Source organism: Esox lucius, chromosome 7 (assembly GCF_011004845.1).
Source record: "Esox lucius isolate fEsoLuc1 chromosome 7, fEsoLuc1.pri, whole genome shotgun sequence".
In the NCBI taxonomy this organism is placed as follows: Eukaryota; Metazoa; Chordata; class Actinopteri; order Esociformes; family Esocidae; genus Esox; species Esox lucius.
In genome coordinates this window covers 34,735,565-34,761,394 of record NC_047575.1, presented here as the reverse complement: position 1 = coordinate 34,761,394, position 25,830 = coordinate 34,735,565, and the positions used below count along the sequence as shown (strand labels likewise).

The 25,830-nt window shown below is 40.3% G+C and overlaps 2 protein-coding genes across 7 annotated transcripts in view; one reads left to right on the top strand and one right to left on the bottom strand.

Annotated features, from left to right (window-relative positions):
* The window catches only part of hlcs (holocarboxylase synthetase (biotin-(proprionyl-CoA-carboxylase (ATP-hydrolysing)) ligase)), a 32,547-nt gene extending 27,600 nt beyond the window's left edge, over nt 1–4,947 (top strand). For all 3 annotated transcript variants that reach the window (XM_010893588.5, XM_010893587.5, XM_010893589.5), the window contains 3 exons: nt 75–189; nt 521–734; nt 1,693–4,947. In XM_010893588.5, coding sequence (XP_010891890.2) covers nt 75–189; nt 521–734; nt 1,693–1,864 — 501 coding nt within the window. In that variant the 3' untranslated portion in view covers nt 1,865–4,947. The remainder of the gene's footprint in view (nt 1–74; nt 190–520; nt 735–1,692) is intronic.
* Nucleotides 4,948–6,482: 1,535 nt separating this feature from the next.
* Nucleotides 6,483–25,496, bottom strand: sim2 (SIM bHLH transcription factor 2). 4 transcript variants are annotated; one of them, XM_010893583.3, is made up of 12 exons: nt 25,116–25,496; nt 24,073–24,249; nt 21,012–21,094; nt 20,688–20,777; nt 17,171–17,279; nt 16,471–16,556; nt 14,413–14,612; nt 14,178–14,284; nt 13,648–13,795; nt 13,036–13,201; nt 12,443–12,878; nt 6,483–8,137 (listed from the first exon to the last, which is right to left on the bottom strand). In XM_010893583.3, exons 2-12 carry the CDS (start codon nt 24,245–24,247, stop codon nt 7,359–7,361), a joined length of 2,379 nt encoding a protein of 792 aa, XP_010891885.2. In that variant the 5' UTR covers nt 24,248–24,249; nt 25,116–25,496; the 3' UTR covers nt 6,483–7,358. The 4 variants fall into 4 exon arrangements, with proteins under 4 accessions (XP_010891885.2, XP_010891887.2, XP_010891884.2 ...); XM_010893585.4 differs by having other exon boundaries at nt 25,143–25,162; XM_010893582.4 differs by having other exon boundaries at nt 24,073–24,402; nt 25,143–25,158.
* Nucleotides 25,497–25,830: the final 334 nt, after the last annotated feature.

Here is a 25,830-nt window from a genome sequence, read left to right as displayed (position 1 = left end):
TACCTGTACTTGATGATACTGTATTGTATTGTGCTGCTTTGTTTATCTCAAACTCAGTTTTGGTCTCTTTGTAGGACATCGACCTGAGAGTGAAGTGGCCTAATGACATTTACTACAGTAATCTGATGAAGCTTGGTGGAGTACTGGTGAAATCAACAGTCATGGGACCAACATTCTATCTCCTTATTGGTCAGAATCCTCTTTACAATGCAATGTAATAGATGATCTAATATATCCTTCAATTATAACTTGTGTGGCCAGGTGTCGTCCTACGATCTAAGCTGCTGCCTCCAGTTTGACTTCGTCCTAGTCCTATTTCAGCAAAACCACTTTTCCACCACTTTACTGTGAAATGTATAAATCCTGTCCAAATTGCCAGACAGTATATTTTAGTTATAGCTGCTATTGAGGACATAATCTACTAACTTTAAGGAAAAGAAAACCGTAAAATGCCCTTAAAGTTTCTCTTTGTGCAAAGTCTCTTCTCTGTGAATGTCTTTTTAAAAACATCCTTTTCCAGGCTGTGGGTTCAACGTGAGCAACAGCAACCCCACCATCTGCATCAATGACCTGGTGATGCAACACAACCGGGAGCATGGCACCAGCCTGGAGGCCCTGAGCTCAGCACAGCTCATAGGTCGCACCCTGACTTTCCTGGAGGAGCTTATATGTGCCTTCCAGGAGCAGGGATCAGAGGCTGTCCTACCCCTCTACTACAAGAGATGGGTGCACAGGTACACCATCTGCAACTACTCCTCCTTCACGAAAAATTTAAAATGGTTGTTGGTACTGAGCCGTTGTTAAAGCTAGACTCAGCGATATGACATACATGCACAAAGAAACCTGCAAAGTGGGTCCATTTCTACAATTACAAAAAGGTGGCAGGGCCTGTTGGGAGAAATACAAAAATAAGTTCTGGATTCGGGGTCTGATCTGCTTTCATTCTTGATTATAGTTTGCTCCTGTTGACGTCTGTCGCTACTCCAGATCAAACAGTCACAAGCGCAAAAAAACGGCTGGTGCCCGTTGTGCCCCACATATTTACAGCACACCCTGTTACGTGTGGTTGTTTGAAACGCTGCCTCAAAGTATTGGTTACAGTTTTATCAAACATTATTTTCCATCTCTGTGATGTGAAACCGCTGGCAGGTGTGCGCTGCATTGGAAGTTAAAATACATTCCCACATGGAACAAACAATAATCTTTGGGTGCACACCAATGATGGGCTAGTGATTTTCCTGTGTCATAGGAGGTTGAACCAACTAAACCAGGTGAGGTTTACCAGATTATTCTGGAAGAATTTCAACTAACTCGCACTGAGCATGCTATGACTTTAATTCACTAAGCGTTGGTACTAAACAGTAGTTATTTCTTCCAAATTGGCCATAAGTGTGAAGCAAACCTCGGGACATTCACCTATTCTGCATTTCAATGACGTGAGAGCAACCTCTTGTATCTCGCTCATTCTACCATCTGCTGGGTTGCTAATGTCAATGTCATTTCGCTGAGCCAACTTTCAACGGTGCAACTATGCCTAATGATAACGCATTTGGCTACCTGTACAATTTGCAGCTGCTGATCATGATGCTCTAGAGCAAATTAATTCCACAGAATACATCAGTCACTCTCCAGACATAACGTGCTGGGGGTTGTGTTTACACTGGCCTTTCCGTTCCCTCTGCCCTGTCTCAGTGGGACCCAGGTGCGTCTGTGGAGCGAGGACGGCCCCCACGCTGATGTTGTGGGCGTAGACGACAATGGCTTCCTGCAGGTACGCTCTGAGGAGCAGGGCGTGGTGTCTGTGCAGCCTGATGGCAACTCTTTCGACATGCTGAGGAACCTGGTGGTGGTCAAGCAACGCTAAGAAAGCCTCAAGGACGCGTGTGGAGTAGGCCCACCTGGATGGCTGAAGGGCATTTTAGCCAGTGGCATCAGGAAGGAATATTAACTACTCTTAATCTTCTATTAGTGAGTTAATCTCACATAGCATATCTGATAGGTTAAAAAACGTCAAACAGTTTTCAGTTTGAATAACTAATTTGCAGATCTTTCAAGTACTTATCTGCTAATAGAAATACAAATGTTCTCATGTTTTACTTTTACTGTAGATAGGTTTAAGACTATTGAAACCTATCTATTAAGCCCAAATCATCTGTCATTTCTTTTTGAATAACATCCTTTAGTGTTAAGGTAGTTGTTTTTAAAAGTAAGTCTAAAGTTGGACTGTTAAGCTTAATGGACTCCTAGTGGAATTACTTGTATTTAATATATTACACAATCAAATTTATAGGGGGCAGCTAATGGGTGTCTAAATTACAGACCTTTTTGAGCAACTGAAAATTTGTTATCTCCATAGCATCGTTTAAATATTTACCAGTAATTTCATTCATTCGTTGTGGAGGAAAAATGTCAACGCTGATGATTTCTTTTGTAGGGTCCCATGTGAAATATTCTGTTACAACAAGAGTGCTAGCTGTCGACAACATTGTCTTTTTTTTTCCAGAGGTGTTGATGCGAGGGCTATTTACATGTTAAACATCTTTAACTTGTCACTTGGAAACATACCAAAACTGATTTACGTAAAGACGTTGTGGTGCTATTGACACAGGAGGTCACACTTAGATGCAAATGCATTCACTGAGTACAAACACATTGTGATCGACTGCACGAAGGCTGGCTCATATCCCACATCCTGGAATGTTAAGCATCGGTGGCTACTGGGCTACGGATACATCAAGCCTGTTGCACTGAGTTGTGTATTAACTTATGATAATACTCCATCAATTTAAGAACCCAAGAACTTGGGACTAGAATGTTCTAGCTGTGCAAATTGTGGTTCTGCGTTATTAATAACAACGTATATCACATCCCAGATGTCAGAAGTGAGTTATTCTTTCAAAGTCTGGGTACAGCAAAGGTTCTATTTGTACAGAATGTAAATTATTTCAATAGAAAGGCAGAAAATGATAATGTTCATTTAATGTTAATTAAAGAGAACGCCTTCCTAATCTGACCCTGAAATGTATGAATTGGTATTCAGCACATTTGTTAGAGTAATAGTTAATCGATGTCAAGAGGACTATTCAGTGGAAAACCTGAAACATTGCTACAGTAAAGCTTTCCTCTGGATGAGTAAACTGCCAAGTTAATAGTCTCTGATACCCAATGTCAGTGGAAGGATTGCTATTGATTTTAATATAAATGCTCTATTCTATATGTATGAATGTATGTTTGATGCACACATTTACAGTATCATTAGTCTATGTGACAGACTGCCAGTGTCAGAGGATCATAGCACGGGGGAAACATCAGATTGAGTGGTGGAATGTTCTGGTCGTTATTGACACTTACCTGTCTGAGAATTATTTGAAAAGTGTTTGACTGGTGTGGGAGTGGTCTGCAGTGATCTTGCCTGCGCACTTCCTTGTCCTGAAGACATGTAGGACCACAATGAAAGGTAGTTGGCAGCTGATGGAAGAGCAGAGGATACCATCTACGACTGAAGCTTAAAAGGCTGGTATCGTTTTGAAGATATGATTGAAGTATGTACATGACCAATAACTTAAGTATAACGTAAGACTGTTTAGTAAAGCAGGCTTATTCAGACTTTTTCGCTCAGAAATTGGTTTTGCTAATCATCTGCTCAGAAAAGGATAAGATGTGAAAAGTGGTGATGTGATAGAACAAGATGCCAATTAGTGGGAAGAAATATTGCGAGGACTTGCCCGTAAATGCAGCCTATGAGAAACTGTTGCCCCAAGTGAACATGACTGCCCCAAATTGGGATCTGGCTCATGGACAAATGTGGACTACCCAAAGAGACACTTTGACCCTGTCGGATAGAACATTCTAGTCCCAGGATTTCGAACTGTAAGGTCATTCACATCTTTAATTTTATGTTAGGGGTTAGATTTAGATGGATGTTATTTTACTGATTAGGAAATGATCTTTTTAAGTTTCAGAGACTTTAATTGATACTCCATATTTAAATTGCATATTTGTAACCATGAGGTGATCTGTATATTTTGATGAAACACCATTGATTTATCGAACGGCTATGTATGTTATAAAGAAATGCTAGTCGCAGTTTGGATTAAAGCTGTTTTGTAACCTTTGAAATGTCAATTATATAACTTGTCATAAAAATTATATGTAATGAAATAAATAGTTACTGCATTTAGACAGTGATTTATCATTTTCTCACTTGTAATACTGTGTAGATAGATTTTTTTTCCCCATGGTTCTTTGGTGTAAGATGTAGACACATTCATTAATACTCCTGAAGCATTTTTGTTTTCTAGGTCTGTTCAAATATTATTCTGTTAGCAACAACACATTCACCCTTCTATAATAATAATACATGACATTTAGCAGATATGTTTCTCCACTGGAACTAAGTCATATGCACATGTTTACTTATGGGTGGTCCTGGGAATTGAACCAACTACCCTGTTGTTAGCTCAAAAGACCACATCAAAGTATAATCTAAAAAGGACAACAAGAATAGAGGAAATTAAGGTTCCTATGCTCTGCTTTCTAATGGCCATGCCCCTTGAGCTGTACTTAAGAGAATCTAGATTTGAGTTCATCTTCATCCAGCAGTGGCTATGAAAGGGGAAGGGGGAGAGCAAATTCCCTCTTCCCGGTGGGGGAGTGATGAGGTGTAGAAGAGCACCTGAGGTGCTTGGTTTATCCCAGTGGTTTATCCCAGTGGTCGTAAATGACACTTAATTTGTCTTCAGCACCTCAGGTTTTGAACTCATCTCTGGTAGATGAGGTGAAAATATGCAGGCAAGCTCCACAAATGGAACACAATCCTCACCTTACAGGCTCATTCACCCTGCTTGTATTTTAGGAGATATATCCAATATGGTTTCATCAAAGACAGTGTGTGAATGTAGTACTGTACGTATTCAGTGGAAACATTAAAATACCTTGTTAACTGCTGGTTGTATAAACACCGTAGTTTTTTTTGAGCAATAGAAAAATGAACTGATGTAAATCATTGGATGTATTTTTTTAAAAGAAATGTACAATAGAGATTAAGATCGTCACGATACAGTGCTAATGTAGCTGATGGTGCGTGTGAGCGTATACTGTGTACTATCTGCTTTAAAAACAATCCTGAGTTTCTAAAGTTCATTAAGCAAATAGCTTACCTCTGGATCCATAAATGGCGCCTCCTCAATATCCTATTAAACAATTTCAGTGGCAGGTCCAGGGGGTCAAAGGGATCTATCCTCTTTAATATTGCCTGCTTAATACCACATGCAATCCAGTCTCTCCAGGGACACTGCAGAGCCCTTTGGTTCACCTTCAAATAACAGATCGTTTTAAAGGCTAGCTATAAAGATTTGAATCCTTGGCATCTATATTTATGTCAGATCTATATACTCTAAGTTCTAGCAAACTGAATGCAGGATGAAATTATGTTTGAGAGCATGTCTGTTAAACCTTGATGTATACATGTTGTATCATGTGTGCTGGTTAGATAGGGAATGGTTGACTGACTAATCACATCCCATAATGTAATAAAACCCGAACAAAGCAAGCATATGGAGTGGACATACTGAATTTACCTATACTCTGAAGGGTATCTGAAAACTAATGTTGTATTATTGTATTTGACTTTAGTTTGCTTTAGAAATTGCTGGGGGTATTTTTGCTGAAATACACAACACAAATAGTGCCTAAAGGTCTTCATGGTAGTGCCTAAAGGTCAAGTTTGTATAGCTTCTGCCTAAATTTTAGTTAAAGGTGTGGTCTGTGATTTCTGGCTACTTGTCCTAAAAGTGGTGCTATTGAGCCAAAATGGATCACTGAAAATTGTGTATTATGTCATGTGTCAATTTGTGGTTTGTCATACAAACCACTCACTTTTAAACTTGGAATTGGAAATGACTAACTTAGGTATAAGAGTAATTATATTTAGATTATGCACATATAAACAACATCTTGAATATCCACCCAAAATGGGAGGTTTAAAACATTGTTTTGTTAATCACTAAAGTCACAGACTGCAAAATTTAAGATGTTAACATGGAGTGTGTCCAGGAGTCCTTGGCTGTCATCAGACTGTGCAGATGTGGAACTCTGGATTTGTGACTGGGGCTCGTCCAAATCTCCCCCTGACTCTGTATCCTTGGGGGAACGTAGGGGGAGAATGTAGATAGAAAAGACCACGTGGTTGGACAGCTACTTTCAGTAATTGTGAGAGCGCACTCCCCAATACACAGACATTTGGAGGACCCATGTGACCATGTTAATGGAATACAGGCAAGAGGACATAAAGGTTAAGATGACATCATAGGATATAAGAAACTTAAACTTTAACTATAATATAAGTGTTCCCTATTCAGAAATTGAACGTTTGATTTTACAGCCATGCCCAAACCTCTAGAGTGACCAGATGATTATCATGATTCATTCTGAAGAATAACAAAGAGCTGAAAATAGCAATGGACAACAACTGTCTGCTGGGATATTTCATTTGAATTGTTTATTCAAAATGAAAACAAACCACCTTGTTTTATTTCATTTTCCCCAATGCAGTTGCAATTTCTCATACATGTTTAGACCCTGGTTTTCTTCATAAATAAGCAAGCTGCTGTGTTGCACAATAATAAATATACACATTACATTTCCAATCTCTGCCATGGGTAGATCAAATTCATGAATTCAAAAAAGCTACTTTTAGGAAGGTGACCACATTCTATACTTTCGCATTTGTAAATTTCCATGTTAACTATAAGGTAAGAAGGGGCAGCATCTCTTATTTTGTATATTTTATGTTCTCTTTTATATATCACTCACTTAACAAGAAGTGCCTTGGAAACAGCTTGCAAGTAGGGTTGAAATAAAGCTACATTCAGTCAAAATGCTGCTTTTTACATTCTTTCCAATATAGTTTCTTATTGTTCTGGTCTGTAGGACTGGAGCCTCTGAATTACAGCATTAGAGGTGTGTATTTGTATCGGCAATTTGTACCTCATATGATGTACAGAATGGCTCAAAGGTGCTTGACATCTTATCAAAAGAAATGGCTTTGAGCTAGAATGTGACAATGCATTACGTATGCAGTATGCAAAAATATAATATATTCAAGAACCTGAAATGACTGGCTGCTCCTTAGAGGAGTCTGACATTGGTTTGTCTGCGTAGAAAACATCTGAAGAACAGATATGGAGCCAGAACGATGTGGTGGTTTTAACCAGACTGGGTCTCCAGAAAGTGACTCGACTTATGTCTGACCATTACACAGACACTGGTACAGCTTCAGGTCGTGGTCTGTGTTTCTGACTAAAAAGGCTAAAGTCACAGGGTGTCAGTCTTTCCTTGACCTTCGACCCCGGGCTGTGTCACCTCTCATTGGTGATGATGACAGACGTGCCGATGTAATGAGGGATCTCCCTGTGGGTCTCAGGGGAGGAGCTGGAGGCAGGGCTCTGGCTCTTGTAGCCGTAAGAACCCACTTCGTTGCCCCGGAAACCATAATTGTCCGTCAAGTGGCTGATGGCAGTGTAGGGCGGGGCCTGGAAGGAGCCATGTTTGGCTAAAACGTGGTGTAGGTTCAAAGACACGTACGGAGTCTGGGCCGGCAGCCCGACTCCCATCCCAACACCGACCCCCATCCACATCCTCCTCTCCTCCTCCCCCGCCTCAGGCTCCAGCAGCTTGGGGGTCCCCCGCTCACCAATGCTGTCTGTGTGCTCTAGGGGGCCAGTGGCACTGTAGCTGTAGGGGGACTCCATCATGCATAGCCTTCTGCGCTGCTCTAGAACCATCTGCATTGGAAAGGACTGGCCCAGGCTGTGAAGGGACCGGGGCTGCTCACAGCTTGCCTTCCCCAGCGCAGGGCCAGTTAGCAGGGGGCAGGACAACGGCTTCTCCCCTCCTATGCAACTACCACGCTCTGAGGCCTTGAGGAGGTGGTCTCTGCTGAACTGCAGTTTGCTGTCCTCTATTGTGGCCTGTGGCTGGGAGTGCAGATGGCCCTCTGTGTTCTTGGTTTGGCTAAGAGTGTGATGCTCATGTGGCTCTTCCTTGAACCTGCTGTTAGGGCGCGGGGCTGAACAGCTGGAGAAGCTGTCGTGGAAGGGCTCCCTGGGTGGGTACCTCTTGCTTGCTGCGCTGCCCGCTGTAAAGAAATAAAAAGTTACATTTCAACTCACTGACAACTCTATGATGTTTAGAATGATATTGGTTTAACAATAGATTGGCAGGGAAGAGAGCAATGTGACAAAATCTCTTTCCATGCAGTCAGCCAGGCCCTGTGTTTTCCCAGGTTAAGCATTACAATCATCTAACCAGATGTATCCTTAATCACAAGGCACCATTTCAATAGTGTTTCCCAAACAAGCATGTATGACAGAACATTTGCTAAGTGCATTGTTACACCACATGTCGATGCTGATGAGATAAACAGCGCTCCTCTCACACCAGTTTTCACCTTTCAAATCGCATCTTATTTGAATTATTCCCCACTTATGCCTACAAATAGGTTTCTGAGGAATCTTATTGTTACTGCCCACAATAATGGACACATTCACAGATTGGGTACAACACTGAAACACATTGAGGCAAATAATTTGACTTGCAAAATATTATACAAATATTTAATTGATAACAATCCAAGGGACATTTGTGAACAAAGTGAAAAGATAGAAAGACAAAAGAAACAACTAACGATGCACTTTGCACACTTTTAAAAACACTTTAACTCCAACCGTTTAAGCTACAAAATGAATAAGTTACATATTCCAAAAGTAGTGACTCTAGGTAACACCATTATCTTTGTGGTTTTTTGTTTCAGTGCTCCACTGGAACTCATTTAGTGATTCTCAAAGTTTCTTTCAAAGTTCTTTCTTGTTTTTCAAAGATGATTGTCACGGCCTAATGGTTGAAACTACAAATAACTACAAACTCGATTCCAAAAAAGTTGGGATGCTGTACAATTGTGAATAAAAACAGAATGCAATGATGTGGAGGTTTCGAATTTCAGTGTTTTATTCAGAATACAACAATGATGACATATCAAATGTTTAAACTGAGAAAATGTATCACCTTAAGGGAAAAATTGTTGATTTTAAATTTCATGGCATCAACACATCTCAAAAGAGTTGGGACAAGGCCATGTTTACCACTGTGTGGCATTCCCTCTTCTTTTTATAACAGACTGCAAACGTCTGGGGACTGAGGAGACAAGTTGCTCAAGTTTATGAATAGGAATGTTGTCCCATTCTTGTCTAATACAGGCTTCTTGCTCAACTGTCTTAGGTCTTCTTTGTCGCACCTTCCTCTTTATGATGGACTGCAGGCTGGCCATTTCAGTACCTGGATCCTTCTTCTATGCAGCCATGACATTGTAATTGATGCAGTATGTGGTCTGGCATTGTCATGTTGGAAAATGCAAGGTCTTCCCTGAAAGAGACGACGTCTGGATGGGAGCATATGTTGTTCTAGAACTTGGATATAACTGTCAGCATTGATGGTGCCTTTCCAGATGTGTAGGCTGCCCATGCCACACGCACTCATGCAACCCCATACCATCTGAGATGCAGGCTTCTGAACCGAGCGCTGATAACAACTTGGGTTGTCCTTGTCCTCTTTAGTCCGGATGACATGGCGTCCCAGTTTTCCAAAATTAACTTCAAATTTTGATTCATCTGACCACAGAACACTTTTCCACTCTGCCACAGTCCATTTTAAATGATCCTTGGCCCAGAGAAAACGCCTGCGCTTCTGGATGCTGTTTAGATACGCCTTCTTTTTTGACTGATATTAGCCGGCAACGGCGAATGGCTCGGTGGATTGTGTTCACCGACAATGTTTTCTGGAAGTATTCCTGAGCCCATGTTGTGATTTCCATTACAGTATCATTCCTGTATGTGATGCAGTGCCGTCTGAGGGCCCGAAGATCACAGGCATCCAGTATGGTTTTCCATTCTTGACCCTTACGCACAGAGATTGTTCCAGATTCTCTGAATCTTTGGATGATATTATGCACTGTAGATGATGATAACTTCAAACTCTTTGAAATTTTTCTCTGAGAAACTCCTTTCTGATATTGCTCCACTATTCTTCGCCGCAGCATTGGGGGAATTGGTGATCCTCTGCCCATCTTGACTTCTGAGAGACATTGCCACTCTGAGAGGCTCTTTTTAAACCCAATCATGTTGCCAATTGACATAATAAGTTGCAAATTGGTCCTCCAGCTGTTCCTTATCTGTACATTTAACTTTTCCCGCCTCTTATTGCTACCTGTCCCAACTTTTTTGGAATGTGTAGCTCTCATGAAATCCAAAATGAGCCAATATTTGGCATGACATTACAAAATGTCTCACTTTCAACATTCGATATGTTATCTATATTCTATTGTGAATTAAATATAAGTTTACGAGATTTGTAAATTATTCCATTCCTTTTTTACTCAAAATGTGTACAGTGTCCCAGCTTTTTTGGAATCAATCGTTAGACTAAGTGGTTTCTGGATCACGACTATTTTCACAGTTTTGCAATAATATGCACACAAGCTTTACAATGTAACTGCAGAGCTAAAAATAAGGGAACACACAATCATCACAGTATAAAACCAAATAAATTAAACCTCTGGGATATCAATCTGTCCAATTAGGAAACATAAGCGATTGTGAATATCAATGTCACCTGTTTTGGTGCAAATGAAAGTGACAACAGGTGCACTGTAGCGGTAACAGCCAGACAACCCCCCAAAAAGGGAATGTTTTTGCAGGTGGTGGCCACAGACAATTGCTCTCTCCTAATCCTTCCTGACTGATTCTTCTCAAGTTTTGCATTTTGCTTGTGTCCTTGTCACTACTGGTAGTATGAGGCAGTACCTGCAGCCCATTCAGGTTGCACAGGCAGTCCAGCACCTCCAGGATGGCAACATCCATACATGCCGTTGCAAGAAGGTTTGCTGTGCCTCCAAGTACAATCTCAAGAGCATGGAAAAGATACCAGAAGATGGGCCATTACACGAGAGTAGAGCTAGACAGGGCCGTAGAAGAGCATCAACCCAGCAGCAGGGTCCGGTATCTGCTCCTTTGTGCGAGGAAGAACAGGAGGAGCACTGCCAGAGCCCTACAAAATGACCCCCAGTGGGATACTGGTGTGTATTTGTCTGACCAAACTGTCTGACCATTGACTGGCCCTCACGTTCCCCAGACCTGAATCCACTTGAGAACCACTGGGATGTTCGGTATCGGTGCATCTGATACCACGGTGCATCTGATACCACCAAATAACCCACAGACTGTCCTGGAGCTCACTGATGACCTGATCCAGGTCTGGGAGGAGATCCCCCAGGACACCATCCATCGTCTCATCAGGAGCATGCCCAGACATTGTCAGCATACAGGCACGTGGGGTCCATAAATACTACTGAGTCACATTTTGAGTTGCCGTGATGAAATTCACGCAAGTTGGAGCAGCCAGTGATTTCAATTGTTTACTCTAATTTTGAATTCAGCCCTCAATTGGTTTGCGATTTTGGTTTCCATTGACTATTGTAACTTCATTTTGTTCTCCACTAATTACACAAGGTACAGTAAAGATTTTGATCTTCAATATATTTTGTTAATTGAGACCAGATGTGTGATTTAAGTGTTCCCGTAATTGTTTTGAGCAGTGTATGGCTTGATTATGTGAAAATGGCTTATTTCCATATGGAGGACCACAAAACACTCACAGACTTAAAATGGGAAGGATATCTCTGTGGGTCTGAGGGGAGGGATATCTCTGTGGGTCTGAGGGGAGGGATATCTCTGTGGGTCTGAGGGGAGGGATATCTCTGTGGGTCTGAGGGGAGGGATATCTCTGTGGGTCTGAGGGGAGGGATATCTCTGTGGGTCTGAGGGGAGGGATATCTCTGTGGGTCTGAGGGGAGGGATATCTCTGTGGGTCTGAGGGGAGGGATATCTCTGTGGGTCTGAGGGGAGGGATATCTCTGTGGGTCTGAGGGGAGGGATATCTCTGTGGGTCTGAGGGGAGGGATATCTCTGTGGGTCTGAGGGGAGGGATATCTCTGTGGGTCTGAGGGGAGGGATATCTCTGTGGGTCTGAGGGGAGGGATATCTCTGTGGGTCTGTGGTTGTGGAGCTGTAGGCTCATTTCAAACATGTTACATATGTGTTTTTCAATATTTCTAATGTTTCTAAGCACCATTAGTACTGAGTCTAACAAAATACACATTTCACAGTACTTTCTAAACATTGACACCCAAAAAATGCATATACTTTTTGCTAAATAGCTATTTAAGGGCAAGGACCAGTGGTAAAGGGTGTTTTTAGAAGCTTTCCAAGCAACATCCATCATGGTAATGCTAGTGGAAATGGATTGTTTCAGCTGTGAATTCAAAAGCATGGAGAACAAACTTTGCCTTTCTCAGCACTGACTTGAATCGCCGTTCAAACCAAAGCCATACCTGAATACACTGCTGCGCTGGCGGTGGTGATAGCACACGATGCAGCGAAGGGCCTCAGGGTGTGGCCGGAGATGTTACTGTGGTGGGTTTTGGAGTTGGCACAGTTCCAGCCCCCCTCGCCCCCTCGACCTTGCAAGGAGCCAAGCAACTGCCGGGCTGCCTGGCCAGGAGAAGATGGGGTGGGTGAGGCCGAGGAGGAATGCTGGGTGGGTCGCGACCTCCTCTGGGACTCTGTGTGTGGTAGGTGTCCATAGGGGTAGCGGAAGGAGATCCCATAGGGGGAGTTGCTACTACACAGGATCTCTCCGGCCTCAGGGCCTCCAGACAGGCCAGAGCTCTGCTCCTGGCAAGGGGTCAGTGGGTATGGGGGGCTCTCCTTCCAGCCCCCTCCCTGGGGGGAGCAGTCCAGCTTGTCAGGCTGGTAGGTGCTGTTTGTCTGGCAGTGGTGACAATAAACAGTAGGTCACAGTGGGTTACATGAAATGTAGGACTGACATGTCAATGTCAACTTCATTTATGAAGCACATTTAAAACAACCATGGTTGACCAAAGTGCTGAACAGGATGAAATAGTGTGTGGGGCGTCTTCAGTACCTGAGGGTAGGGGGCTGTCTTGAGTTTGTTCTTGATCTTCACTGCTTTGGTTTTGAGTTGTTTGCGGGGGTCCTGAGAGGAGGCCAGACTGCTCTTGTAGGCCAGGCTGGGTTTGGCTGCTCGACTTTGCTCCTGAGACAACTGCATGTCTTTATACTCCACATCTCTGTGGAGAGATATATACACACAGCATAGATCCACTTAGATTTGCATCACACACATTTTAAGTCATTCACTGTGCCCCAGAAATATGCCTAACCCTAATCTTAAAACACCTAACCCTAACCAAACCCTAATCTTAAAACACCTAACCCTAACCCCAAACCCTAATCTTAAAACACCTAACCCTAACCCCAAACCCTAATCTTAAAACACCTAACCCCAAACCCTAAGCCGTAAATAACCTTTTTTTTCTCACAGGGAGACCTTCACAAGGTCATTGTAGGGATTTTTGGTCCTAACAAGTAATAAAAGAAAGGAAACACACAACCTTTTAAACCCTTCGTTTTGACTCAGAATTTCCAAGACTATTGAATAGTAGCATTTTAGGGATTGATTAACCTATCACAGCCCCGTTCAGGTCAAAGGTGAAAAGGAAATGTGTTGACTCACGTGAGAACATAGTTGACACTGACAATGCAGTGGGGTCTGGAGGAGCGGCTGTTGTGGACGATGGTGGCATAGCTCTGCACCCACACCCACCCCCCGTGCTTTGACAACATACGGTAGTACTTAGTGGTGACCTGTCCTTTCACCAATACTGCAGGCAAACAAAGGAGCAGGTGGAGGAAGAGGCAGACAGGAAGGAATGGAAAGAAAGAACATCATAGCGGTCAGAGATGACAGAATGGGGTTGACTGGGGATGAATAAAAGATTGACAGTCAGAAAGAGAAGGACACAGCTACATAGGAGAAAGCAGACAGAATGCTTAGGAGAGCGCCAGCAAAAGGCTGAGTTCCTTTAAAAAAAATGTATGAATGCATTAACAGGCGTAACTCATGAATACTGTATAATTTTTCTTATTTTCTTGAACATTTTGCGAGAAACGACACAATTGCCACTTACAGTAAGTCTAACGCTCTGAAGGGAAATGGTGAGCTGTTAAATAGTAAGTGTCTCAATGTGGCGGGGAATGACTCACAGAGGTGGTGAGCAAAGCGTAAATGGAATACATCACAGCCGTGCACATGGTGATATAGCGTCTTCTCGATCAGGTCCTGAGGCTCGTATCCAGTCAACTCAGCCACCCTAAAAACCAGAGGTCAGGGGTCAAATGTTAATCATGATGCTCAAAGCCTTTTTTAAATCATGGGTTTTGTTTGTCAATTATTTTGTACTCCCTGTTTATATTTCATTTAGCATGTTTCCTTTCATACCTGGAGTCCAGGAAGATGAGCTTGAGATCCAGGCTGGCCCTGAACATGAACATGTTGCTATGTAACTTGATCTCGGTGATCCCACTGGGGGGCAGAGAGTGACCCACCGCCACCAGGCCCACGATCTGATAACACGAGTCATACAGCGCCACGTCCATCACGTACTGACGGATCTTCAGATAGCCACTGCAGTGGATAACCTGGGATGAACAAGAGGGCGGCTTTACACAGTAGCACGGCGACGTGGCCCCAATGTGCTTTCGTTTCCGCATGTAGCTGGATATGAGAGACGGTTTGAGATTCAACATTGTTTGTAACGCAGAATACTGTCAGTAACCCTGTCAAAGCAAGAACAAGCTCAATCTTCAGACGGTACCCAGCTTAGTGGCTCTTCCAACCACGCCTCCAGCACTACTCTCCACACCCACCTCCCTACCACAGCCACGTGCCTAGATGCTAATGACACTATTTATCTTCCTCACTTCCTATTTACCTATGCTTGCACAGGCCTTGTCTGGCCATTTAGTAGCGCTCACCCAGTTCACACAGATGATTTATTCAACTACTTAACATAAACGGCTTGTTTATTGCCAATTTAAATTTACAGCAGATATCCATTGCAATCTGCCAGGTGATTAACATTATATGGGAAGAGGGAAAGTGAGGGCAGGGGTTAAGAATATAGTGGTTCCATCCATAAAGAAAAGTAATAGAGGTTTCTAAATGGTTCTTCCTCGCCTGTTCTCCTTCTTAAGAAAGGACTTTCGATATGAAGTTTCTTGATGTGACAATGTGTCTGGATCCCTGTGTTGGTATTAATACAAAATCTTTACAGTTGGATATATTTTATTTAAATATCTGGATATTTGGACTGAATTATCTGTGTTTACCCTGATTAATTATTTTTAGGATACTTAACTAGAAAATGTAACATACATTTTTGTAAACTATTCCAATCCTCTACTAGTATATATTTTACTAAAATGTATGTTACAGTAAAATAGTGTCATATAGGACAACCAAACCAGGTAGCATTTCTGAATGCCGATAACAGGCGAATATTTCTTTTTTATGTTGGATTCCCCCACTTTGGCTGGATTCCAATTCCTTCATCAGTGAACGACTGACATTGAATTAAAGCCCCAACCATGACTTTGTATCTAGCAAACACAGTTAATGCTGGGATACTGGAAGATCTAAAATGAATTTGACAGTAAACATGAGAAAATAGGTTCACAGTTGGGTTGTTTGATTTTATATAAATTCATACATTGCCCTACTAATTATTTGGATAACAAAGCATTTTTTATTTAATTTTAGTTCTATACTCTAAGAGGTTGGATTTTAAATCAAACACTTTCTACAAAGTATGGCTTCTCAGCTTTCATTGTAGGTTATTTTTGTTCACATTGGTTTCACCACTGAAATGACAACATTTTACACATGCTATTCATATTAGCATTTGGGTGTATATAGTTTGCATGCAATAACTGTCTGAAATCTATGACCCCTTAACCCCACCAGACTCTGAATATCTTTTCTAGTGATGCTCTGCCAGGCCTGTATTGCAACCATAGCAAATCAGCAAAAAAATAATGTTGTTTTGGAGATTGATTTGAGAAGTAAAGAACTTTCCACTTGTGATTGCTGAACACACCACTTCTTACTTTCTTTTCAATGATAGTTAAAAAAATTGTTTGTGGCTTTGTTTTTGGCATTGTTTTTGGCATTTATTTTTGGCTTTGTTTTTTACTTTGTTTTTGACTTTGTTTTTGGCTTTGTTTTAGATGTGTTTTTCTGGATTTAAGTCTCATCATTGCTTCCTTGACTTCCATGGACACCTCTTTGGTCCTAATGTTGACAGACAGGAATTTCCAGGGGTACTGTATATGGTGCCTATATACAGATCATTGGTTTTGTCTCAACCACACAGGTGTTTGATTACACGTAATGCCAAGATTAAAAAACATACAAACAGTAAAGCATGGAAGTAAGGAAGAATGTGCAACAGAAATTAAGAGATGGGATTTCAAATGCTTCATTTCAATACAGTCCTACCTTATATCCTCCACATGTCAGTCCTGCATTACGCTTGGCTAACACACACTTCATTCTCAAGAAAAATGAGCGCTCCATTTCATACTCTGTAACACACACACACACATAGACAGACAGAAAGAAAGAGAGCAAATTATAGAGAGTGACAGAGGAAAGTTACTTTAAGTGCATACACACAACAAAAGCCACTAGTCACACACACCCTGGTTAAATAAAGCAGCAGATGTGGTTGTGGTTAACCTGTGTGTGTGTGTGTGCGTGTGAAGGGGTCTTATTAAACTCCCCCAGACGACGGTACTCCACAGCATGTCAAGTGTTGTTATCACATAAGGCTTAAGATGCTGCTCCTAGAGGAATATAATGAAAACCTGCCTGTTGCTCTGAAAAGCAGAGAGGCTGCTTGGGTGTTGCCTTGTGTTATGTATTCTACACACTGAAGTCTTTTATTTTCTTATAGCAGCTGCATATATGAAGTATGTCTGCTATTTGTTTGATGTAAAACTGATCCTCAATGAAGTTGCAATACTGTTTCTTTTAAACATGAGGGAGAATTTACTACATTTTGTATCTGGGTAAATCGTGATCAACACACTCTTTTTTGGGAGAGAGAGAAAGTTAAATAAATAGGTAAACAACAGAAAAAGAGTGTGAGAAAAAATTCCCAAATAGAGGAATAAAAAGAATGAAGCATGTCAGGTACCTTGCAGGAAGTGATGGTGGACGGGCTGATGGGCACTCAGCACGGCAGTCATCTCATCGTGGTCTGACGGGTGGATGTACTCAAATATACTGTTACCTGTCAGCTCCACCTGATACAAGCAAATCAATCAGTCACACTGACTTTCATCAGACAGATTACTTGAAGAAAAGGATGAGTTACGTGATACGTTAGAGAACAACATATATTTTCCTCAGTAACATCTACTCTCCAGCCAGAGTTTTTAGGTCTATTGATCATAGAAGGTTGATACGCTGGGATTAAATCATCACAAGAAATATCTATTTTAGGGGGACTAAAAATGCATGTGCATTCTTCCGCGCTTGGGTGAACACATGTGAGTGTGTGTCTATATGTGCATTAGATGTGTGTGTGTGTGTGTGTGTGTGAGGGGGGGGGGTCTCTTGCCATCCCTGAAATCGATCTCTGCCTCCCTTTCAACTCCACCTCAAAAGAAGATGATGTCAGGAAACACAAGGGTTAATTTATGAAAGAGCCAATCATTTGCATGAGAACAATGAACACTATCCGGGCACCACTTTGATCTAATTTACCTCCCAAATTTCAGGGTGGGATCACTCAGAGAGTGGGTCACTGCTCACCACTTCAACAACAAATTGGTTTCTTCACAGTGTGGAGGCTGTACTAATCTATGCTTTGTAGTGAGAGAGCATTAGGACTGACCGTTGGGACTGATACACTTGTCAGTGTGATGGCATGCAAGAGCAACAAGTGAAATATTTTTGCTTAAGCACCAATTTTTCTGGGTTCAGGTCTTCGCAGACTTTCCTTAAGTATTCAGTCTTATAGTCATCACATCACACTGTGGGAGGTGACAAAATGAAAGCCTTGATATCAAACTGGACAGATTGTACGATCTGCTTGAGTTCTGTTGTCACATTCTGTGATTTGATTGTGAGGTTATGTCAGTGGGTGTTCAACAGTGCAATGACCTAACCAGCTACTATGAGCAATCATTGACTAAACATAATGCTTTAACACATATCTAAATGGGTGTTTTAATGTTGATTTGCAGTTAATTTTGTATATAACAAGCTAGCAAGGTAAAGGTACCACTAAACCTACTCACCCAGTACTGAATGTGCCTCCATAATTTCCCTCCTACACTGGTTTTATGAAAAACATACCAGAATTCCACAGGTCACCCCTTCTTTACCAGATCCCACTTGTTGTTCAGAATGGGTCTCACATTTTGTTTGTTTACATCTCGACGAGTCACCATGGCATCATCGCTAAAACGCTACAGCAGTCCTGAGAACTTATCGGTCCATCACCTGGACCAGCTCATTATATCAGCCATACTACACAATAAAGGCTTCACATTATAAATAATATCAGCCATGCTACACAATAAAGGCTTCACATTATAAATAATATCAGCCATACTACACAATAAAGACTTCACATTATAAATAATATCAGCCATACTACACAATAAAGACTTCACATTATAAATAATATCAGCAATACTACGCAATAAAGGCTTCACATCATAAATAATATCAGCAATACTACACAATAAAGACTTCACATTATAAATAATATCAGCCATACTACACAATAAAGACTTCACATTATAAATAATATCAGCCATACTACACAATAAAGACTTCACATTATACAATAAATAATATCAGCCATACTACACAATAAAGGCTTCACATTATACAATAAATAATATCAGCCATACTACACAATAAAGGCTTCACATTTTCAACACTGCCAGACCTTTGCTTAGCCTACAACAGTGGTACATAAACCCTACACTGAAAGATATCTAACAATCAGTTACAACTTCAGAATGTTCTCTTCGATGTAAACATTGTGCCATAAAACCTCAAAAATCATACAGTCTAGGGGGCCCTTTACTAAGACTGAATAGGTCTCAACAATTAAGTATAGAAGATGCATTAACCTCAAAAGGAATAAAAAAAGGCATTCTCAACAGACTCAAGTAAAGGGATTTTTTTTCAGAATTAGCTGTTGTCTCCTTTGAAACAACGCCATAGCCCACAATAGTTGCACCTGACCCACACACACACACACACACAAGTTAACAACAAAAGCTGATGGGCCATTTGAATAAATGAGACAGTGTAAACAGGTGTGCAGAAGCAGCATTTGCATCAGGGCTGCATGCAAGAGCAGCACACTGCTCTTGAATGCAGCCCTGTGGGTGATGCTGTTTTTAATGGATTGAGACATTGCCGCCCTGTGTTCTCTTGAATGCTTTCTGAGCACAGCCATCAATGTGTCTATTCAAATATACGGTGGTGAGCTACATTCAAGACATCAGACATTTTTGTTTGCCAATAAGTAGCTAAAATGAAATAAATATGGACACCCCCATTATTAAAATAGCCCTTAATAGAATAGTGGCTGTTGCCCATTACGTTTTAGGACCTCCGCAAAAATCAATGTTCTGTACATTACACCATTTCTGTTGATTGTCTTGCATGTTTTGGAAAGTAAATCAGATAAAATAACTGTATGGTCCAAATAGAGACCCATGCTATCAGAGTTAGGACAGGCTTAAAATATATACTTTTATTTTGAGGGAGGCTGCCACTGATTCCATTTCTCTTGATATTCTTGGTCACCACACGTGAATAGAGATGATTCAGTGTGACACCATGTATGAAGCGAGGGTTTTATATACAAAGCTTCTCTTTCTGAGGAAAGAGTAAGCCAGAGAAGTGTGCTTGTCAAGCACCAAAGCCCAATCCAAAGTAATCATCACACGTCATTCTGATCATTGATGGAACCACAGAGCAGTGCAATTGGTTATCCTAATGCCACTAGTAATAGTGGTAACTGCGAGAAAACACTTAAACTGCACAGGCTTCAGTTAAGGCGGGCTAAACAGAAAACAAAATATGTATTCAAAATAATACACACACACACGTAGAGATTCACGTACATTAGCACACATGCAAAATGTTAAATTAGCAAAACAACAAAATAATCTGTATTTTCTTGTGTTCAAAACATAACGTCTTCAACCTGGCTGGCTTAGGTTTCAACAGCTGGCAGATATCAGTGTTAACAACCCCCAGAGTGAAAAGTGAGAGGCAATAGCTAGCTAAACTAAACTTAAATATTAGCATGGACTTAGCTACTGTTTTTGCAGTGTCATTCACTATTGCTACACTTACAGCATGAATTGCTGGATGTTTTCGCACATTCCCAAATTGTGAAATAAACAGCATCCACACACAAAGGAAGTCAACAACACCTAGACGACTGACAGGTCATATTCAATGACCACACAATGCCCTCCCACTTATCTGTGGTATGACTTAGGAAACGTTTGCTCAGCATTCTGCTGTCTTTCACTGACTGTAAAATCAATGTTTGAATAGGCATATCTGGAGGCAGATGGCCCTTGGGTAACCTTAGTTAAGGAAGGTAGTACACACAGCTTGTAGCACACACAATGGAAACCAAGGAACAAGATGAAGGCAGAGTAGTGCCATACCTGTGATAGGCCGAGGTGGACTGATGCAGTCTCAGAGATGTACATGATTTTGCCGTCTGATGCCACAACGAATACGAATCCATCCAGAGTCTGGGAATCAAGACATTGTGTTAGACATAAAAATAGCCATCCATTTTGCATAAAAATCCATTGAAGTTAACACTTTTTATAAACACTTCTTTGAGTAATTGTTCTGTTATGGATTTGTTTTCTCTTTATTTTTACTTTTGTGTTGTATTTTGTAAATAGAAATTCCTGTGTATTTACTTTACATATGTGTGTGTATGTATACTGCAATATATTTCTTTGTTGAATATTTGCCACCTGCAGTAGATGGGAGCCCAGTTCTTTAGCCATGTTATCTAGAGGACTGATTCTAGTCGGTTGGCCCCAGGCCTCCCCAAGCCCTGCAGGGAAAACACACAACAGGTTTAGAACACATTACCTACAAGCACATCCAGGAGAATAGGACACCGTATATTGGCACATTCAAAATTAGGACACAATATACTAGCACCCTGTATGACGTACAGTAAATTATACCAAGCTATACCAGCACACAGGAAACTTTTTTTTGGTTGCATCTTGGGGTCACCACTGCTCAAAATCTACATTTAGACAGGTTTGGCATTAAAAAAGAATGAAGGAAAAGAAAATAATCCTACCTTAAATTAAATTACAATTCTTTTTTATGTAAATGCCCTTTTATAAAACTTTTAATCTCATTGTGATGTTTGATGTTATAGGACTGTTTTGTTTCCACTTGTCCTGGGGACCTTATTAAGGTCCATGGCAACATTAACTTTCCCAAGTACCAGCACATAGTAGCCAAATCCTATGCTGCCAATGCCAGAAGGCTGAAACTTTGGTAGACCATCATTTTGCAATGGCCATTTTAGTCAAAGTTGTACCACATTCAAAAACTGTAGATTTATTTCAAGACGACAGTCCATCGGTGCAGACAAAAGGATATCAAAGATCTAGAAAAAATACCTGGAGGAATGGCCTTTATGTTCTTCATTCTTGGGAATCATTATAGAACAAGTTGAATGCTGTTATGCTTGCAAGGATAGGGAAAAAAAGTATTGAAAAAAAAGTGTGCCAATATTTCTTTTTTCTCGGAGCAACTGTGAAATAATAAAATAATAATTCATTTGCAGTAACAAAAAAAAATACGAATATGTATGCACTATTGTAAATTGATAAGTTGCTTAAATGATAGTCCCCCGTTTGACTATAATAAATACATAGCTACCCTACGTTCACCCGTTGTGAATTTATTTGCCTAGGATACAGTTTGATTTCTTCAAGGACACTGGGATATGCAAGTAAGCTCTATGTTTATTCTCAGCAGGTCTAGTTGCAGAAAAGGCCAACAAATGATGCATTGACAAAACCAAAATAATGTAAAAGAGCGTTAGCAGCCCAACCTTCAGTGTTAGCAGTGTTAAAAAAAAAGTCCTCCTAAATTATAAAACTGAAAACCATCATTCGAAATATAATCTGATGTGTGATAACGTTAAACCTTTCCATGTCATGTTAGGATGTCATTCGCATATTGTAGCATAATGGAATTTGTAAAATGCTCTATTACCACTGGCCACCAAAATGAATTATATTTGTGTAGGTTCTCGCAGAAAAACATGCCGTATTGAAACTTTTAAATGTTCTTAATGTGAATGAATGCTTTCAGGTGCCTTGTTTTGATGGAATAAGTGGGAAAATATTAGGAGTATTACAGCTAAGTAGTCCAACTGACAACCACATAATGGCTATTGCAGGGTTAATAGGATTTCACACTTATATTTACTTTTACAATCAAAATCAATTTCAAATTATTCCATGTGTCTTAATTTGACAGGCATTAGCGAAGGGATTAGGTGCAGTGCAGGACGTGGCCCATTTTCCGGATTTGTAGGCCCAAATCAAGTATAAGCGACAGATGCGTTTAATCTGCATAACCAGGTACAGGCCTTTTAGGTGAAACATTTAAGGTTAGCGGACTTTTCAGATTTAAAAAAAATATATATATATTTATATATATGTTTTAATACCTTCACCCAAAATAACTACATTTGCCAAATAGGCACTTATTCTAATCGCGATTAAATGTGCATTGAGCACTTTGAACATGGTCTGTGAATAGGCTTATACAGAATATCACACACACTGTTGTGCATCATTAATATCGAAATCTGCCACCGGTCCAAGTTATTTACAAGATATGCCTAAACATTTTACAGTGGACTATGGAAATAGACTCGTACGCCACTCACGACTCCACAGTCATAATATTTGGGGAATTATGCAAAATGTAGATCCAGACACAAGACGATTCAATAGATCTGACGTTAGAATAATTTCAAAAGAACGTAAAACAACAACAAAATGTATGGTTGACTGTTTTTAAGCCTAACCTATTAAAACACATAAAAGGATGAATACTATAATAAATAAAAATGCACATTGAAACACTCTATCTAATCATATTTTTGATAAACTAATATTTCACTCTAGACGCAGGCTATTTAACACAGGCCCATCGCCAATACTTTTGAAAGAGCCAGCAAAATACATTTTCTCTGAGTAGAATATTAGCCTTCTTGATGCTAGGCTTAATTATTAGTCCTAATTTGTTATTTTAAATGCCAAAAAAATAGTAATAGGATAGTTTTTGATGTTGCTCAACAAAATCGAATAGGCCTAATTATTTAAAAGAAAATTAGCTCAGTGTAATTCCAATTATTCAAAATGTGCACGTTGAAATCCCTTCACAAGACATAATTCATAGTTCAAATTTAAACGTATACATTTATATCGTTTTGTAATATTGCTACAGTTAATTTAATTACTTTATTGCAGTTGATATCACACTTTGTATTAGAGAAATTGGTATTAACTGAGCTATTTAAATCTAGAACTAACGGGTGGCCCTTAGAGCTTGCCCTTAGTATTCTGTGACTTTATGAGTGATGACAGATAAATTCTAGAAGAGGAAGAGAGCTGTTTTCCTGAGGTTTAGCCTGTCGAAGTGTTCGTTTCATTAGCCATAATTGGATAATTTATTATAATACTACCAATGTTACTTGTTTATGGGTTAAGAAACACTGGTCATGTTGAAAAATAAACACATTTTTATTATTTAACTAGGCGGGAATGTAATTTCGCCATTTATCCTATGGAATAAATTAGAAATACATACCTACAGAAGATCCTGGTTCGCTATATATATATATATATAAAATTGTATTTCCTCCTTTCTAACATGTATTTGTTACAACGAAAAACAAAGATTAATATTATGTTTGGTGAACTGACACGTGCCTCTTCTCCTGAAGACATAATTATGATTAATCATTCATTTGAGCCTGGTAGCATAACTCACCATCCGGAAACACCGCTCTCATCTTCAAGTAACTGGTTGTCAGCCGAATGATTGAAGCCTTATCCAGTTGTGATGTGATGGCCGAAGGTAAAGGCAGTAATTTCGCCAGTTCATAAAATTCTCCATTTTCTTTCTCTCGTCTCGTCTTCGCCGCATTCTTGGACTTTTCCTTCATATCTGACTGATGCAAATTAATGCTTGGTGCATAACAGTTTCCTCTTCGCCTTCAAACCGTATAGATTTTGCCCCAGTATTATGTCTGAACTACAAAATATCTTAGCAACTGGATAGAAGCATAACGATACTGTAGTGTCTTTTTTATTCAGTGATCTAAATGTGAAAAATAGTTATTCTTAGATCCCGATACTCATTTTCACTGAAAACAAACTGTAGCTACTTTAGGAAACCGTTAAGCGTATATGTATTCATTTGGAAAGGCACAAAATTGTGGCCTTGGTATTCAAAATGTTGTTTTGCAACTAGGGTGCTTAAACCAATCAATGTGGTAAACAACGTTAAAGTTAAATCAAAGTTAAAGTTCAATCATTTCAGAACCATTCAAAATAGTCAGTGAGGACACATCTTAGGTATAAGGCTCTTTTATGTTTCCAAGTGGTGGAATGAGAAGCATGTTGCTCTATTATGCGCGTAAACCATAGAATTGGTCGAGTCTGTCAAACACCCACCGTTTCCACAGGAAAGAATCGGTTGACTATCAAGAAATCTCCGAAGATCAGGCACACAACCAACAGACGATTCGATTAAATTCACTTAATCTCAATTGTGTGAGTTTTAATTTCAGTGAATCCAAAGATAATTTCAACGTTTGAATAACAAAACAGGTGCATTAAGCCCATATAAACACTATACTGACAACGTTTGCATATAGATGGACACAAAATTATTCGTGCATAATGACAATGTAGCTGGTTCAACTATTCCATTTGCCAAATAATTATAACCTCGATTCACATACGACCAAGACACATTTCAATGCGTCCATGATCTACAGACGTTTTGAGAACTTATCAATTTTAAGTTACCTGCTTTAAAATGGTTATTTTTCTCACTTCATTATTGAGTGCGTTCGTTGCCCATAACAATCAGAAATGTGTCTTCGATTACGATGACGCACCGGCACAGCAGTTAGGATGATTAGTGAATAAGGTCTATGTTGTTCTTCCCATGCAATGTCCACCTTCTTTCATCGACTCAGGAACATTGCAAACGAGTTCTGAATTTTTCGATTTCAACGCAAGGATAAGGATACACAGGGATATTTAAGCTAAAGTGGGGATCATTTGAGGTTCCGCAGACAACAGTAGGAACAATAACGTAGTATTTTCCTCTTCAAGAAATCTCGTTGATCCGGTTCAATAGTCCCAAAAGGCAGAGCGATATTCCAAGCAGCGCTCGTCAATTCCTTTCGCGGAACCAAAGGCGGACTGAGGGATTGAGGCGGAACGCGGGAGAGAGGGCACAATTCCAGAGAGTTACGTCACTGAGTCTCCTCCACCTCTGTCAAAGCAAGGTAGGCTTACAGTGCAACACATTGTCGAAGAAATACTTTCAACAACTGCAGCGGGAAGCTGGCATGTCAATAAACTGCATGCATGTGGACTGATTTGACTGAATGGGCTATTGTTTATTTCATATTGATGTGTCAGACCTACAATCCTTGTAGGAAAGTTTTTAGCAGGATGAACATTTTAGGCTATTTTGTCAAACAGCCTGTATTGATACTTAATTTCAAATTGT